This window comes from Vicugna pacos, chromosome 2 (assembly GCF_048564905.1).
Source record: "Vicugna pacos chromosome 2, VicPac4, whole genome shotgun sequence".
In the NCBI taxonomy this organism is placed as follows: domain Eukaryota; kingdom Metazoa; phylum Chordata; class Mammalia; order Artiodactyla; family Camelidae; genus Vicugna; species Vicugna pacos.
In genome coordinates, this window is record NC_132988.1 from 8,419,232 (window position 1) to 8,436,319 (window position 17,088).

Consider the following 17,088-nt stretch of genomic DNA (forward strand, 5'->3'; position numbering starts at 1 on the left):
TATCTGTGGGTAGAAAAATGCTGCTTTTTTTTTTTGTATATCGAAGCCTTATTTCCTTCTCTAGATTACACTGATTTTTCTTAAAGTTTTTTTTTTTAAACAGGGTTTGAAAGTCTGTATAGGTTCTTTACATTGGTTTTCCCTTGTTAATGCACCTATTTATTCCCTTCTAAAATGTCGTGGGTTAATCAGCCTATGTTGGCCTTAAAAGAATTATAAATATGTTCAGACCCTGTTGAAAAACCCGATCATTGTAAAGCCTTAAGAACTCAAGGCTGTTACAGATAACAAATGCAGAAATCCAGGTAAGTTAGGCAGAAAGCATAGAAACCACAACAAAGCTTTGGGTCACTTGTTTAATGTACAAAGTCGTTCACAGGTAATTCTTTTCCTTACTTTGTCTTAGTACACATTATGCACAAAAACAGTAAACTGTTAATGCAAGAGACTTAGGTAAGACCAAAAGGAGTACAAATGCTCAGTCCCAGAAATTGCACACAGGTAGAATCGTTTTTCCTTGTTTGTTTTAATGCAGTTTCAAATGGGCTTTTCTTCAGACGTGGAGGAAACACTGCAGCCCAAGATAACAGTGCTCCCTGTCAGCTGTCGATATGTAAAATAGCACCTTTGGGCTGACGTCAGGAAAGAAAAAAGTTTCTCATCTTTCTTAATTAAAGTGTAAGTCGTAAGCAATCCCCAGGTAACAACTACAATAATGGTAATTAGAAGTTTTAAGAGCTCTGCTTTGTTCCAAAATATTCATTGGCTCGGCTGGGAGAGCTGAGCTGTCCGGCAGAGGGGCCAGTCTTCCCCCCATCCCCTCCATGACAATCATAATATCTTAGTGATGTCATTGCTCTAATGAGCTAATTTTCCAGCCAAAAAATAGGCATTTTAGGGCCACCCAAGGACCTTATGCGAAACAAGATAAATGTAGCTATGAGGCCACCTCTCTGTAATGACATCTAACAGCAGCTCAGCGTGAGACTGAATCCCGGGGCACTTGGGAAGACTCCTTCATGCATAGAAAGAGAGAGAGAACAGGAAGACGGGTATATACATCCTATCTTCCTTCAGTTTCTCCACCGCTGTATACCCCAGGGCCGGGAATCGTTCTTGTCTTGATTGTGTTTATGTTTGAACTTATTTGCCTTTTTGGCTTCACTTAAAAAAAACCAAAACAGTAACTGGATTTCATTTTCTTTACAGTTTCAGTTTAATCTTTGATTTTATACAATAAAAGTGACAGTTCTTTAAAAAAAGATGAACAGCATAATTGCCTGTTTTGTGGTATTGATAATACCACAGATTCATGATTATAAAAAGCCAAGGTTTTAGCAGAGCTGTACGTTTATTCTTCAATTTCATTCCTTTGTTTCAATTCCAATTTATTTCTTAGATGAGCAAGAAAATGTGCTTCAAAATACTGTCATTCCGGAGAGAAGTTTTTCTTTTTAGAAAGGCATATCCAGTCCACAAAAGCTCTTTCAGAGCCAAGCCCGTTCATTGTACTGTTGCCACACAGAATATAAAAGAAAATAATCAACATCAAGTTTCAAACATACATAGTTATTTCATATTGTTTGAACCATGAGCAGCCATTGCAGGAAAACCTTTTACAGATTTAAATTCAGGAGTTTAGGATTTAAAAAAGTGAGAGGAAGGGCAGAATAATGCTGAGTTTTTAATCTCTTAGGGAGCTGTATTATTTCCTCATTTCCAGAAAGTCAAAGCCCATTCAAGTTAATTTTGAGAATTTAGGTATCATCTTTTATTAAGACAGTAATGCGTGTTTTTATTTTTCATCCCAGAACCCCTTAGTGTTCAGTGTATCCCTTAATAAATGAGGCCTGATTTTAGCCGGTCATCGCCTGCTGTGAAATGAGCTATGCTAAGGTTTGTACAGAATTTAAATCGTATTTTTGGTGTAATTCAGATAAATAATCCTTTTCCTTACAGAGCAAACAAAATGGAAGTCAGTGTTTTTTGGCTGGTGACTAGACTTTGTTCCCTGGGGAATGTTTGTAAACACATGTCGCCATTGCTGAACCTCAAGAAAAATGGGTTAGGAAAATTGTCAGAAAAAAATGAGTCATGGTCAGTCCCTTGGGTGAGGTTCCAAGGTTCCATCACCCAAAGCTTCGTGATCCATCCGTGTGTTTATCTTAAACCTTGAGAATGGAAATGAAAGAAGTTAATACAAAGTGTAGTTTGTTTAAGGTTCATAATACTTTTTATTACACCATTATGTGCAGAAATTTTGGTCCAGTTTAGTTACCTCAACCTGGTTTCTCCTGTGCCTTCAGTCCGTGTTTCTACAAAAGTTTTAAGGAAGATGGGTTTTAAACTTTGTTTCCTGCCTGGCTGAACACCTTGACGTCTTTCGCATGTATATACAGGAACACACACACACACACGTGCTCCCCCCACCCTCCCCCCAACAGACACACAGTTCACGCTGTTGACCTTTGCTTTATTTCTAGGAACTGGGACTACTGGGATTCAGTGTCGGCCACTACTAATGCTGTAGCCTCTGTCTCCTCAGTGGAAGGTAATTTCTTTTCCCTTTTTCCTATGATACCTGTGAAGAACGAGCACACTCAGTTACAAAGTGCGTCGACGTGATCCCTAGATTTGTGCAGTGCGATACCCAGGCTTTGGTTCTGTGTCCATCGTGGTCGCCTTTTCACAATGACAAATAGGACAGCTAACAAAAGTCAATCACCTTGTTGTATGTAAGACATCTTTCTTTGACAGGTCACTATATTTATAATCGTTAATCCAGCTCACTGCAATATTACTCACGCTTCAGTTTTACATGGATATGCAAAGAATACAATAATCGACTGAACTGTCAAACCTAAACAACTCAATTTATTATCACAGAGTCTGTTGAATGTTTTTGCTTCCCAGCTGAGCAAAGGAAATAAATACTGTCGGATTTTTAAAGTGAAGTCTGAATGCTTGGTCATGACTACTCATCCATCAATTTCATGCCTCATGTGGATTAGAAAACAGTACGTTTGACTTAAAAATATTTAATTTTTATTCTCCCTATCATAAGTGCCTCATAGTAGCAAATAAGTTAATTTCAGAACTTTGCCGATTGCTTTGTACCTTTTGTTTTTTCGCTCTTCAGAGAAACAGTAACTTCATCTAACTCGTCAACCAGGATAGTTAATTTGATTAATTTAATGCTCTGTAAAATCATAACATTTGTGATATTTTGAATTTAAGATGAATTAAGCTGCCGTGTTGAAGTAGTCAACCATTAGACGAAGCAGAGGCTCTGTCTCTGATTTTTGCGCTGCACCATCCAGTGTGGTTAATTTGAGTTGAGATACGCTGTAAGGACAAAATACATACTGGATTTTGAAGACTTGGTTCATAAAATAAGACATAAAATATCTCAATAATTTTTACATTGATAATTAAAGGATAACTTGGGTATATATAGTGTTAAATAAAATATAGTATCAAAATTAATTTCACCTATTTTTACTTAGAATCTTCTAGTGGGGCTACTAGAAAATATTAAATTTGCACATGTGGCCCTGCATTTGTGGGTCACATAATATTTCTGTCTGATAACACTGGTTTAGAGAGACTAGGTGAAATGCAGGGCTTCCGTGGGTATTTAACAGAGCTAACTGAACCCCAAAAATCTCTGAAAAATCTACTGTTGATGACTTAAACATAATTCCAAGTACTAACATCTTCCAAGTGTGTATTGCATCTATTTTAAAAACATGCATCTGTCAAAACAACTGGACTCCACTATAGCCATAAAAACCTGTTAGCTGTCAAAAGTATGAATATCAAAATACACGTCTTCCAAGTTTGCTTCTGATGTGCCTCAGGGATAATGCAGTTTCAAGCTGAAAACCAAATGTGTTTGTTATTCCCAGATGAGATAGTTAACAGTACGGGGCCCTAGAAGAAACAGACGTTGCAGTTCTAGTCTGTACTCGTGAACTCTCCCCTGCTGCTGTGAAGACTCGGGTCTGTCCACTTAGTCTCCTCCTTTCCTAAAAGCGACCCTTGTGCTAGTGGTTCTTGATGAACTGTCTCAGAAGTCATTTTCCAGCAGACCTGTCACGTTTCCTGTTCACACTTGGTAACTCTGCTTCGTGGGATCCTGGTCACTTGGTGGCTCCTCTCCTTCCCTTTTTGAGCAAAGTGAGGACAAATGAGTCAGAGAGAGGAGAGGAGGGGGGGGGTGACGAACTCAGGATCACGGCTGTCAACTGCGGTAGCCGAGGGCCAGACCGAGCTCTCAGGGACGCGGTCCCGGCCGGCCCCGTCACACCGGTATGACTTCCGGGGGGCCGCCCTCCGCAGACGGCAGTGAGTTGGTTCCCGTTTGTGACACAGGCACGACCCCGGCCTCCTTGGCGTCCGTGTTCACGGTGCACGAGTTCTTGTCCAGCCTCTTGGCCGTGTCTGGGCAGTTCTGCACAAAGATGACGCGGTTGTAGGCCTTCAGCCTGCGCCACAGCTGGACGTAGACTTTGCACTGTACGTACATGAAGACCAGCCCTCCTGTGAAGCCAATGGCCACCACAACCAGTTTTGTCCAAAATGGCCATTCGAGGACACCTTTGAAAGACAAGGGAGAACGTTATCACCAAGTTGTTATCAGTGGTTTTGGTGATTTTTTCCCCCTATATTTCCATCAAAGTACCATGCCTGCCTGCTGAATTTCACAGATAAGGAATAAATTCTTAACTAGTAACAATTGGAACCTGAACTGCTGAATTGCTTGCAGATATTCTAGAGGTATTGTCAACACTGTACAGGAAGAAGTTCTCTCACCTGCTGCTCCAACCACATCTCTCGTGCCTCTTAGCACCAAGGACCTACTGTGCTCATCAGATACCACGTGAGACTGACCGACTTCGACATTGATTCCTTACAGCTAAATCTTTTAAGGAAGAATAGTGAACATACCGAGTGAAAGAATCAGATGTTAAGATCCTTTTAAGAAGGTAAAGTAAAGTAATAGGTGCATGTGTGGGACCCACAGGCCCACCACCACGCCGTCATTCCCTTTAAAATTAAAAGAAGAAAAAAAGCTGCCACATCTCACCAGAGAGAAAAAATTCCTGAGTTCAGACGAGTACGCGATTTAGGATGCCATCCGTTTTATAAATCTGTTTTGTTACTGAGAACCATCTCTTAGACATTCTCCATCTTAATTTCCATCACCATAACTAGAAATGGACTTTGTTTTACAAACAGTTTTTAAAACTATTTCACGAGAGATTATGTAAGTACAACAGTACTGAGGCTGCACATAATCACACAGTTAAGTACATGACGCTGAAGAGTCCACCTCCTGCCAGCGTCGGGGTGGCCTGGAGGATATGTCTGCCTTCGTTCACGTGACGGGCTGTCACATAAAAGAGGAGGGTGGGTTGGCGTTTAGGGGAATCAGTGATTCTACTGTGGGTTTTACTTACTTTTTCTTATAATAGTGAATAGAGTAGAAAGAAACATCCTACCCACTTTTTGTAATAGTGATATTTACTTTATGCTCCTGGAAGCAAAACACTCCGCCCTGTTTGCGTCGTGTTAAAGGGCTTCCCTGGCTCCCTCGTCCTGTCTTGCAAGAGCAGGCCTGGCCCACTGAGGACCAGCGGTTCTCAGCTGGGGGCGGCTGTGTTCCTGGGGCCACACCGGGCAGTTCCTGACTGGGTGGGGTGCTGCTGGCTCAGGAGATCGAGGCCTGTGATGCGGCTTGCGGACACCCTTCCGGGTGTAGGACAGCACCCCCGACCAGGAGCTACCGGTCCGCGGTGTCAGTGGTGCCGAGGCCGACAAGCCATGTCACAGAAGGCCACCACGTGAGCTTTACCGGCGACTCTGTAGGGAGGACTCAAATTAGACATCTTGGAGTTCTCCAAATTCAGAAGGCTTTTTGCTCTTGGCTGTTCAGTTGAGCAGTAACTGCTCCTTGTTTAGGAGGATTTTAACCACAGACAAGCTGGAGAGGAAGTGTGGTTAGCGTCCATTTTTAGGTTGATCCCCACGGATTCCGGCTCCCGTTCCCCTCGGGCTGCGACCTCGGGCTGCCGACTGTTCTGTAAGTGCCTGGAGATCTTCTCTTCCTGAGCCTTTGCCCACGGTACTTGCCTGGGATTCTGCTTCTGTTCCTGCGTGTCTGCCTGTCCCATAAAACTTGACTCAGAAGTACTTTAAGCTTTTCCACGCGCCCCAGTTTCACGTGACCTCTTACACTTGTGGCGCGAGTTCGCTGTGCCATCAGTGATTTCTACTCCGCTCTGCCGTGATCCTGACAGGCGCAGAGTCTGTGTCTGCTTGGTCTTTGTTTCCCACAGTGGCTGGCTCAGTACGTATTTCAAAGATGAGTAAAAGCTTTTTAAAATTCTGACTTTGATTGTGCTGCCTCAGTCTTTTCAGCATAAGACAGGACAGCCTTTGTTGACTTGTCAGTGGAACTGCACTTCCCTTGGACAGCCTGAAGAAGACCCCACCCTTGCCCCACCCCTCCTTCCAGAGACAGTGACCAGAAACCACGGAAATACCCAAGAATCCAGGCCGGGAGTCGCCAGCTGCCTTTTTCTCCTCCAGTTCTAGGAGACTGCTCCCCCGCCTCCTTTCACAGGATGTCTGAGTCCGTCTTCTCTGCTCAAGTCAGTCCTCCTTGCTGCGTTCTTGGGGAGTCCAAGCGCCTGCTGTTTCCCTGGACGAAGTTTAGACGGGAGGGTACCCCCCACCCCACAGCCGAAGGCCACTCGGGTACAAACCCACTGTCCAGAGGACCGTCTTCCAAAGACAGCCTGGTCTTTCTCTTTGCCTTTTTCCTAGTGGACAGGATGTTTGTTTTCTTTATAGAAATTATCATTGAGCAGTTCAAGATTTTATCTTGGGAAGCTCACCATCAGGACATCTTGAGAGGAGGTGCCAAAATGAGGCTAAGGGGGCTCTGCAAAGTCGCTTTCCTTGGTGAGATGCGTTTGCTTCCTTTCATTAGACTGAGCACGTGGTCTTCATGCTCCGTTGTGCAGGGCTAGTCAGTTCTGTGACGGAGCGAGAATGAGCCCCGGGAGGCGGTGAAGACGGGCGCGGGGCCGGCTCCCCGCGGGCCCCTTGCATGAGCCAAGGAGTTCTCTGTTCTCACTCGTGCATACTTGAAGCTAGAGCCTGACCTTGGAAATGCCAAGAGCACAAAGTTGTCTCTGCTTGCCAGTTCGAAAGAGGAGTTTGGAAAATCCAACTTCAGGCAGTGCAACCATCTCTTCTCTTCTCTATAGACTTCTCTTCTCGACCTCTGCCTTTGTGCCGGGGGTCTTCCTTCAGGAGTTTCTGCAGGTTTAGGAAGAAACTCTGCCCACACCTACCTCCTAACCGTGGGCAGGAGACAGATGATGCTTGGAAATTGCTGGACAGGAACTGGAAGAGCAGATATTCTGGTCAGCAGTCATTTTCTAAGGAAATGGGGATCTTCTCTTGTCCCTCGTAATAGATGAACGTAATTGATTCATTCACTTTCCATATCGTCATGCCAGCCTCACAAGAATGGGCAGTAAATTCTCAAGCAGCCTCAGCAGACAGTTAAAATAACATCTTCCAGGCCCCCTTGGTCTGATCGCCTCTGTGTGACGTGGTACTTGAGGGCTGCAGCAGCTTCCAGGCCATCCCAAGACAGTCGGCACACGAAGAGGTTTTCCAGGAAAGGCTTCCGATGGTCTGTAGGCTGGTCCGGTGATGTGCTATGGAGGACTTCACGATTTAGCGTTAGGTGAATCTCAAGTGCTGCGTTCTATCTGCCCGAAAGTGCAGTCCTTCCAAAACCACAGAAAGCAGGACACAGTTTGTAAAGAGATGTCTGTTTAGACAGCGAGTGAAAGCCCTTTAGACAAAGACAGGCAGGCGGGCCATTCAGTTCATCGTAGGCTTTGGGGAGTCTGCATCTAGGCAGGATTTTTCTAAGGAGCCAGAGGGAAAAGAGGAAGTTCTGGTAAGAGTAGCTCTGCGGATCTTGAACGAAAAGGTAAACATGAACGAAAGTAAAGTTTGCAATTTTTTTTTTCAAATAACCCCCCCGCCCATCTTCCTCAAGGCACCCTCCACTGAGTCTGAGTCAGGAGACACGGGCTGGGGATAAGGGCCTTCCCCTCAGGAACCCAAGGCTCGAGTCCACCAACAGGACCATGTCCACCAGCTCTGTCATCTTCTTTATGGTCACTATTTCCTCATTTTCACCCAGAAACCCCCCTTTCCCTGGCTAAGAAATACCCAAATCCTAAAGGATTCAACTTGCCTACAATTTCGTTGCAGATCAGACCTTACTCAGGTCTCCCTTATTGTGGTCAGTGGCTTCTCAAGGGCTGTTTCCTTCAAAAATAGAGATTTTGCGCAGGGAGATAGCCCCGTATCACATATTTCCAACCTCTTCCTTAACTAGTTCTAAGGGTAACAGTCACTGCGTGAACACGGACGACACACGCACAGCATCTGTGTAACCCAGTGCTTCAGTTTCTCTGATGCAAGGTCATGTTCACGGTGTATTTGAAAAATGAATCATAGAAAGAAACCTTGAAGGATGTTCAGTCCAACTTAGAGAAAATGAGAAAAGCGAGCTGCGGGGTGATTAATTATTTACTCAAGGTACCTGGCCCACGACCAAGGCGGAAGCAGACCCCCGCCCTCTGACCTCTAGCGGGGTCGGTGGTTACCATGTTTGGATTGTGAACAATAACAGCACATGCAGTTACGTTAAAAAAGGAATGCTTATCCAACAGCGCTGAAAAGGAAAGTGTTCTGTGGGTCGCAGGGAAGTGATTTTTAACACATTCCCTAAGCCCCCTTCAACGTCCAGCAGGGCTGCCCAGCCCTGGATGTGCTCTGAGGCCCTCGGGGGAGTCAGACGTGAACAGAATCAACTTGCTGTGCTGGTCCTCGTGGTGAATTCATTTAAATGGCCCTGCGGCAGCCTTAACATCAGCGCCTACAGCCTCTTTAATAGACAGGAGGAATTGTTCCATTTTCTTGGTCTGTATTTTTATGATTTGATTTCAACACAGGGTGTCCCGGAGCATTCTGCCAGAATATGTAAAGATGAGGCGGGAGGAGCGACTGCCCCCCTCGCACCCCCGCCCCTAGTTAGAGTTGGCAACATGGGTAATTTAGGGTGTTAAAGTTTTAAGAGCCAAGCATTTGTCTTTTGTTTTGTCATCACAGGTAACAGAACGAGAGCGATGTGGGGCACGACGCATATTTAATCTGAAAGGACAGCCGGCGAAAAACATACCAAGGACTTTTTCCTGCAGTTACTACAGCTCAGAAGATGTGGCTGTTTTACATTCAATCTCCACTGTGGCTAAAGAACGGCAATTTCCTTCTCAAATGTTTCTGAAGGTTTTCAAGATGCACTTAAAATATTTTGACTTTTAAATTATGCAGTTTTTTTCCCAAAAACTTTAAAAGCAAGTTCAGGGTCTGCTCTCGCAGTTCCAATGCCAAAGGAGGATGCCAATGACAACCCAGACAGACGCCCCCGCTTCCCGGAGATGTGCGCTGCGGGCAGTCAGGTGTTAAAGACAATCCGAACATAAGCACAGGGAGACTTTCACCGAAAAAACTTCCACAAAAGTCACCACGGTCCCATTTGACGTTACCCAAGCCTGGAGCCGTCCCACCTGCAAGGAACAGCCCCGGGACCACTTCTTGACAGAGATTGTGCTTCCTAACTCGGGGGCTCTGAACACCAAACATGAAAGTTACCTCACCTTCACTTGCTTTTGAGAAACTGAAAATAATTTGTAAAAATATATGGTAGAAAGTTGACCCTATATACTGTGTGTCTAGACACATGGAAAGATGAGAGAGAGGGGGGGAGGGAGATGTAGACAGAGACGTCAGAAAGCTGGCCTTTGTCATTCAGGCTTCTGCTGGGAACTGTGACTAGGAACCTGAGCGACAGTACACTGGGGACTGCGGTCTGAAATCCTGTATCCACCCAAAACTGAGAAAGGAAAAAATACTCTGAAGAACAAGTCTAGAAGAATGGCAAAGGTGGAAAAGTTCGTGCCACTTCTTCCACGCTGGGTCCCGGACACTTGGCTCGGCGCCAGGGATGTGCTGGTGAACCCAGCAGACACGGCCGGCCCTGCTCTGAGCTCCGTCTGCTCATGAGGGAGGTGGACAATTAAATGAGCAATTACAGTAGCGCCTGATACTCCTCCTGGTAGGGCAGAGCTGCACAGCGTGACTGCACAACAGAACTGAGTAAGGGCTAACTAACCCTGAACCTTGGGATGGGGCTGGGCAGGGGTGGTGCTGTATAGCTCAGGGGTACAGCACATGCTTAGCATGCGTGAGGCCCTGGGTTCAATCCCCAGGACCTCCATTGAAAAATAAATCAAAGTATTAAGATCTCTAAGAGAATAAATAAAAACCCAGGCTTTGCAGTGGTGTCGAAACTGCACAGGTGATTCTCTGGGTGGTCAAAGGTGGGGAGAGTGCAGGATGAGCACGTGCTCTCTGACAGGGCGTGGGGGTTGCCTGCTGGCTGCTTCCACTCCCAGTGCTGGGCCCCACCTCAGGGCCTCTGATTCACAGGTCTGAGCTGGGGAGAGGCCAAGGGTCTGCATTTCCAACAAGTGCCCAGGTGATGCAGATGCTGCTGGTTTGGGAGCCACTGAGGTAGAAAGTCATTCTGGTTCAGGGAGCTGAGCTAGGTTTCCTGGAGGGAGTGATGTTCAAGGTCAAGTGCAAAGGCTGAGTGGGGTCGGAGAGGTGTGTGATGTAACATGTTTGTGTGAGGAGCGTGCAGAGGTGCACACGAGCAGCTGGGAGGAAATGTTCACGTCCAGAGAAGTCGAGCAGGGTCTAGAAGCGAATTTGGGGGCTGAAGTGATGCTCAGCAGAGCCAGCCGCAGGTCATGGGGTCAGCAGGGCCCCCTTACAGAGTCATTTCAAGAATGATGAGTACATAGGGACAGAAGGCGGTCAGATGTGTGTTTGTAAATTTGCTGTGACAGCGTTATTGGTTGTGGGTCGAAGGCGGGCGAAACTGGAGGAAGCCTAAAATTAAGGAGCAGTTGCCGTTTCTCAGTAGAAGTTGTGACAGTGCGCACGCGGCGGGTGGCAGCGGGGAGGGGTTCCAGAGGTGTGTGCGGCAGACCGAATGCCATGTGGTGATTGACGCCGGTGGACGTGGGTGGGCTGGGGTATGCGGGATGGAAGCTGGGTTGGCTTGGGTCACGGGGCTTAGCAGTCCTTTCCTGCAGGTGCTGGAGTGGGAGGTGATGGTAGGTTATGGACTGGACACTGAGCTTGAGTGCCTGACAGACCTCTACGTGGGAAGGTTCCGGAGGTAGGTGGAGGCGCGACTGGGGTGCAGGAGGAGCCGGAGGTGAATGTGGGGGGGCAGCTCGCCATCACAGAAATGGCATCTGAAGACATACGTTTGCCCTGGTAGAACCAGGGTCGGGGGGAGGGTGTGGAAGGAAGTTGGGGCTGTGGGTTTCTCGGGTTCTGGAGAGACTTGGCTGCAGCTGAGACAGTCACGTCCACTGTAGGATAAATGAGTGTTGTTCACGCACGTGTCAGAAGTGGGATTGGCTAAATAAGAGAGAGGTTCTGCACCGCCTGCCCGTGGACCATGTGAGGTTGCTTCCTGTGATTCTGTTGGGGAGGGAGGGGTGTCTTCACCTTCTTTTCCCTCGCCTGTGCCGGGAGAGGGAACAGAGGGGCCCTGCAGACTAGGACAGCCTGATCCAGGCGGGGCGGCCACCGGGAGAGGGCACTCCTACGCCGGGGCAAGTTCATGATCCTTAGACACGGAACGCTGGACTGGACATGGAGACAGACGGTGTGGCCACCAGGTCTGCTCTGGACTGCAAGGAAACATGAGTCCGCAGGTGACAGGCTGGGTGTGGGGAGGGGGGAGGTGGCAGGACGCCTCTGTTCTGCCGTAGACACACGATCGCAGTGTCTGTGGTGCACTTTGTGTTATGTGGCTTGAGCCAGTACCTGTAACTCTAGGGGATGTGGGCTTAGGGAAAAAAAAGTTTCTTTCCTGAAGGAACTTGTCTAGTAGGGGCGTGACAGACATTTAAAATCCAGCATCTCAGGAACAACGCACAGTATAGTTGTAAACAAGATAGTTTGGTATAAATTGTACATAAATGAATTAATATTGATGCAAAAATTAAACCCCCCCACACACCTGGTTTTCTAGCCACAGTGCTTTCGTTCCCTTCCAGGAGAGGACAGCGGGGTCTGCAACGCCATCACCCACCGCCCACCCCAAACTCTGTGCCACGCACACACTCCAGCTACATAAACCACATCCCACTGGGTCTGGAGTCCTGGTCCTTTTGAGCCCAGCTTGGTTCTGCTTCGGTGGGGGTGCACAAGAATGGGGTGCTCTCCCCACTGCTTTTGTGAATCCAGATGAAGAAACAGGAAACAAACCCCTCCCTTTGAAGACTCTCCCTTCTTTCCTTCACTGCCTCTCATCTTTTTTTTTTTTCATTTTCTTTTTTTGAGGGTTGAGCAAACACACACTGTTACCATCTGAACAACTCCTCCCTCCAAACACACCAGTGGTTTTACACGTAATATACACCCCCCCCCCGCCCCAGGGAGAAGCCAGGGGAATGTGCCTCACCGGTTCACCAGCTGTGGTTGAGGCTGTTCGCGGAGGCTGGTAGGGCCTGATGAGAAACAGCTGGTACCTTCAGCGGTGACGATAAACAAGCTACTTTTGCTTCTGTCTTGAATGCCTTGTCCATTTAAAATGCTACAATACGCCTTCATGATTTTAAAACATCTTTCATTGCGGACTCGACACCATCCTTCACTACCAAACTTAGCATGGCAAAACTTTCAACCTGCAGCGTTCATCCACTCCGTCAGGTTACAGAGTCCTAGTTAATAAGCTACAGCAGGCTCTCTCCTTACACTGTCTTACTCATGTTTCAAAGGAAGCCGTGACTAAGATGAATTCAATAAAACGAAAACCTTCCATTTTTACAGCTGTTTGCCTTTTCATATCAGGCAGAACCTGATCCTTATCCTAAAGGCTATGGGATACCCTTTAAAACATACAGATGCCACTAAAGCCTGAAGTGCTGTGTGACATCTGTCTGCTAGTGTTTTCAAGGACTTGATAAATCTTGCTTCTCAGCACGGGTCCCCGTATATTCAGTGTTTTACAGCAGAGTGTTAATCAGTAACAAAACTGGAGGAGACTCCATCGCCAGCCCTAGGTTTTGCTCGTGCATCCTACATGCACCAGGAAAAAGCCCCCCTGCCCATCTCGAGGCACCCTTGCAGACTGCAAAAGGGAGAGAGAGAGGAGACACGCTCTTACCATTGTCGTTGCCTTGCTTGATTTCCTCCGCCGTCCGATCTATCAGCACGTACAAAGACCAGACCACGCAGGTGATGGCGATGACGTGGAACGTGACAGAGCAGAATATCTTCCTCCTCTCGCTCGTGGTCATCTGCAGCTTCTCCCACTGCAATCACAAAGGAACCACACAAAACTGAATCTCCATCTGGGAAACTGCTCGCATTCATACCCCAGGCATAGATAGATGGTGACTGGAGGGAAGATGTTAAAGAGTTAAAGAGCTGCAATTTTAGGTGACACCACGATATTCAAGTACGTCTTCATGTTTGAAAAGATCTAAAATCATAACCTGTGGTGTTATATAAAATATATATATTAAAAATTACTTAAAAATATATTAAAACGAAAACAAAAAGATTTTCCTATTCTCCAAGTGAATTCATCAGGTCATTTCAGGTTTGCAAGCCTGTAGTTGCCTTGTCTGTAACATGAAGGGGACAGTTTCAATTTCATACAGCTTTCAGAAAACATCTCCGCTCAGGTTTCTGCCCACCACTCCTCTGTGGTCCTAGGTTATAAACAGTGATGCACAGTTTCTTGGACTCAAACGTAACCCGATTCAGTGTTGCATTCATGAACGTGCAAATTTAACAAGAATTTGAATGGCTGAGTGATATCGGGGGAAGAGTCAACATCTGTTCACAGCTCCTCTAGAAGACGCATTTTATCCTCCAGGCGATGGGAGGGAAATCAGCTGAAGCCCCTTTTCAGAGCAGTCTCGCTTTTCTGTTGCCGCCACTGTCCCAGTCACCGTCCCTGAGTCACACCCCGCTGGCAGTTGAGGGCTGCTGCCGCAGTCTGCGAAAGGGCGAGGGCTGCGATCTTTATAATCGGAAGTCAGGGATTCTATGCGGAAACGTGCCCATTGTTTATTTGAAGAGATAGACTCTCCAACAAAGTTTTGATGCCTTGACAGCTGGATTTGTCACTTTATTCTCATGTTAGGGTTCGTGTCTATTTTTCTTGGCATATTTCTAAGGGAAAATCACATCCCTATGCTCTTACTTCAGTCACAAGTAATTATTTCAGTCATCCTTGATTCTTTACATTCTTACGGTCTTGCTAAAGCAAAATCCTTAGAGCTTCAGAAGACCCCCTCCTCCCACCCCACCCCACACGTGCACCCCCCGGCACACGACTCATTTGATGACAAGAGAGCACACAGCACACAGCACACTTCAAGTCCTGGCTCTGCCACCAGCTCTGAGTCACAGTGAAGCCGCTCAGTCTCTCTGGACCCAGCGGCCTCGTCTCCGTAAGCAGCAGAGGCGTGGTGAGAGGTTTGGAGGAGGGTGCACTCCTCTCCTCCTTCGCTAACACACCAAGCCCACGAGGCTTGGCACTGTACCAGCTAAAGCCGCTTTCCAGCCTTCCTGGCAGGGATGGGCAGGGGCTGCATCCCCACGACAGGATGTGAGTGGCTATTTACTGGGATTGCCCCTCCTTCTTTCCTTCCTGTTCTCTTCTTTGCTACCTGGAATTCCTAATTAATGGCAGGAGTCCCAGCAGTCACCTTGCAACCTTGAGGAAAAGTCGAGCCCATCAGCCACCGCTCACCTGGGGACGCCACTCATTTGGTCAGAAGCAAAGCCCCGTGACTGAGCCACAGTTTCTCAGGACTGCTCCTCACTGTCAAGTGCAGTTCCTGATGTAATCACCGAAACTTCCGAACTTCCCTTCTGCTCTCACCATGAAGGTCCTCATTTGTAAGAGAGCACAGTATTTAAAGTCTGATCACCATCTTCCAGAAAGGTTCTTCAACATTTTAGAGAAACAAATGTTTTCTTTACAAACACATCTGTTCTCTGCTTTTACTGGCCAGTTATCACAGTTTCCCTTATAGGGCCTGTTAGAGCTAGTTAACCATTCATACCTCATCGTGCACTTGCTTTTTCATCAAACTATGTATTATTCTAAGTAAATAATGCAGAAATTTTAGTAATGAAGGGCGGGGAAGGCCAGATGCTTCAATCTAGAATCTGTTTTTAATTAATCAATATCATAGTGAGATTTCAGTCGGTGCATTTTGGCTTTTACGAAAACCTCACGTCATACATGTAAAAGATTGATTTTTAAAATTTCATTTTGTTACTGATTTATTGTAATGATAATCTGAATAATCTGTGTGATTATGAAATAGAACTTACCATTTCGCAACAGCACCTTTTGCTTTAATAGCTATTTCTTGAGTCACCTCAGTGTTCGATACGACCAAATAAAAAGGCCAGGGTGGTGCAGGAGGGCAGCTTCACATGTTCAAATTTCCTAAATGTTCCCTCAGCGACAAAAGGTTCATACTAAACCCACCTGCATTGGTAACGCTAGCTTTGGGGGGAAAAAAGCCCTTAAAAATTGGGTTTGTTTATAGATTCTTCAATCTAAGGAGCATTTTGGTGAAGTGGCTGGAACATTCTTTGGAATTAACGAGCCTCAAATAGAAAAACACTGGTGGGGCTGACAGGGGATAAACCAAATCACCTGTAAAGAGTCCTTTTAGTTCCAGACAATAGAAGCCCCGAAGCTGTCACTTTCTCATCTCAGCAGCGTTTTAAGGAGAAGTGAAGCGTAAGGGGATATCAGACCGCCACCTCCCTTTATAAACCCTCGCAGGGACCACGCAGGAATTCACCCGCTCGCACTCGAGTCAGCGCAGAACCACCGCGCCCTCTTCCGGACGATCACATTACTGCACACGATACCCGGCACCAGCAGAAATTCTTCAGACTTCATAAAATGTTCATCCGTATCTTTGTGTTTTCAGGTTTATATACAAAGTGTGAATATACGCTTCGCAAGCCCCCAGAGTAAGAGGTGGGTTAACAAGGCAGGGATCGAAATCTCGCTGTAACCAAGTTGTCCTGAAAGGGCAAATGCTAATTTATTCCTTGGGATGCTGAATGAAATTCAGTACCAGTTCACAAAAGACTTTGTGATAGAAAAGCAATCATCTGCACAAATGCACATAGCATCGGGGCTCCCCTGCCCAGCTTTATAAAAGTAATGTGTACTTATGCTCGCAGGCCACGTGCCCCATGTCCACCCCTGGATTGCTGCCCCCCCCCCAACACAAACACCACAGTTGGGGCTGGAGGGGTGGGATTAAGAGGAGCCCCCTTGGTGCTCGGATTTAAGAGGACACGTCTCTCCAGGCGGTCTCAGTGGAGCTGGTGGAAGGTCCCAGAAGCAGCACGGCGGGCGGGGAGGCCTCTTTCCCCGCCAGCCCCCTGCCCTGCCCAGCTCGCAGACTCCCTTCACCCGCAAATGCTGCAAAACCAGCTTCCCAAATCTTAGCGCCTCGGACCTCGCTCACCCTTCCCAGGATCGCTGGGTCTCTGGCACCTGTTTTACTGACGTCGGCCTTTGGTCCCTTGTCCAAATCCCTCAACTATAGAAGGAAGTGAACAGAAACCCTGTTATTCACTCAGAAATACACAACAAGGTCTTTCTGAAAAGACCCCCAAATTCGAGTCTAAATTGACGCAGACATCGTTTCTGTGAAATTCACCATTTCTGTGAAAAACACCATTCTGGCGAGATGAAACTGAGCAAGCTTTCTAATTTAAAATTACTGGTATTTGGGTTCTGTCCTAAAATGTAAATTAAAGCACTGCCTAATGCGAATGCTTTTTAAAACTGTACCAGGGAAGAATACGGGCAGTTTATTTGCACAACATCTAAGTACACAGGGAGGAGGTGCT

The 17,088-nt window shown here is 46.6% G+C and overlaps 1 protein-coding gene and 1 long non-coding RNA gene across 3 annotated transcripts in view; one reads left to right on the plus strand and one right to left on the minus strand.

The window, feature by feature from the left end:
* Positions 1-342: 342 nt before the first annotated feature.
* Positions 343-17,088, minus strand: part of MARCHF1 (membrane associated ring-CH-type finger 1) — a 383,069-nt gene continuing 366,323 nt past the window's right edge. The window contains exons 3-4 of one of the 2 annotated variants that reach the window (XM_072975095.1): positions 13,349-13,496; positions 343-4,599 (exon numbers count right to left, since the gene is read on the minus strand). In XM_072975095.1, the coding sequence (XP_072831196.1) occupies positions 4,304-4,599; positions 13,349-13,496 (444 nt within the window). In that variant the 3' untranslated portion in view covers positions 343-4,303. The remainder of the gene's footprint in view (positions 4,600-13,348; positions 13,497-17,088) is intronic. The other variant, XM_072975092.1, reaches the window with a different exon arrangement.
* On the plus strand, positions 1,815-10,436 carry LOC140700762 (uncharacterized). Its single transcript, XR_012079399.1, has 3 exons — positions 1,815-1,896; positions 2,484-2,551; positions 9,208-10,436. It is a non-coding gene; the product is annotated as an uncharacterized lncRNA (long non-coding RNA).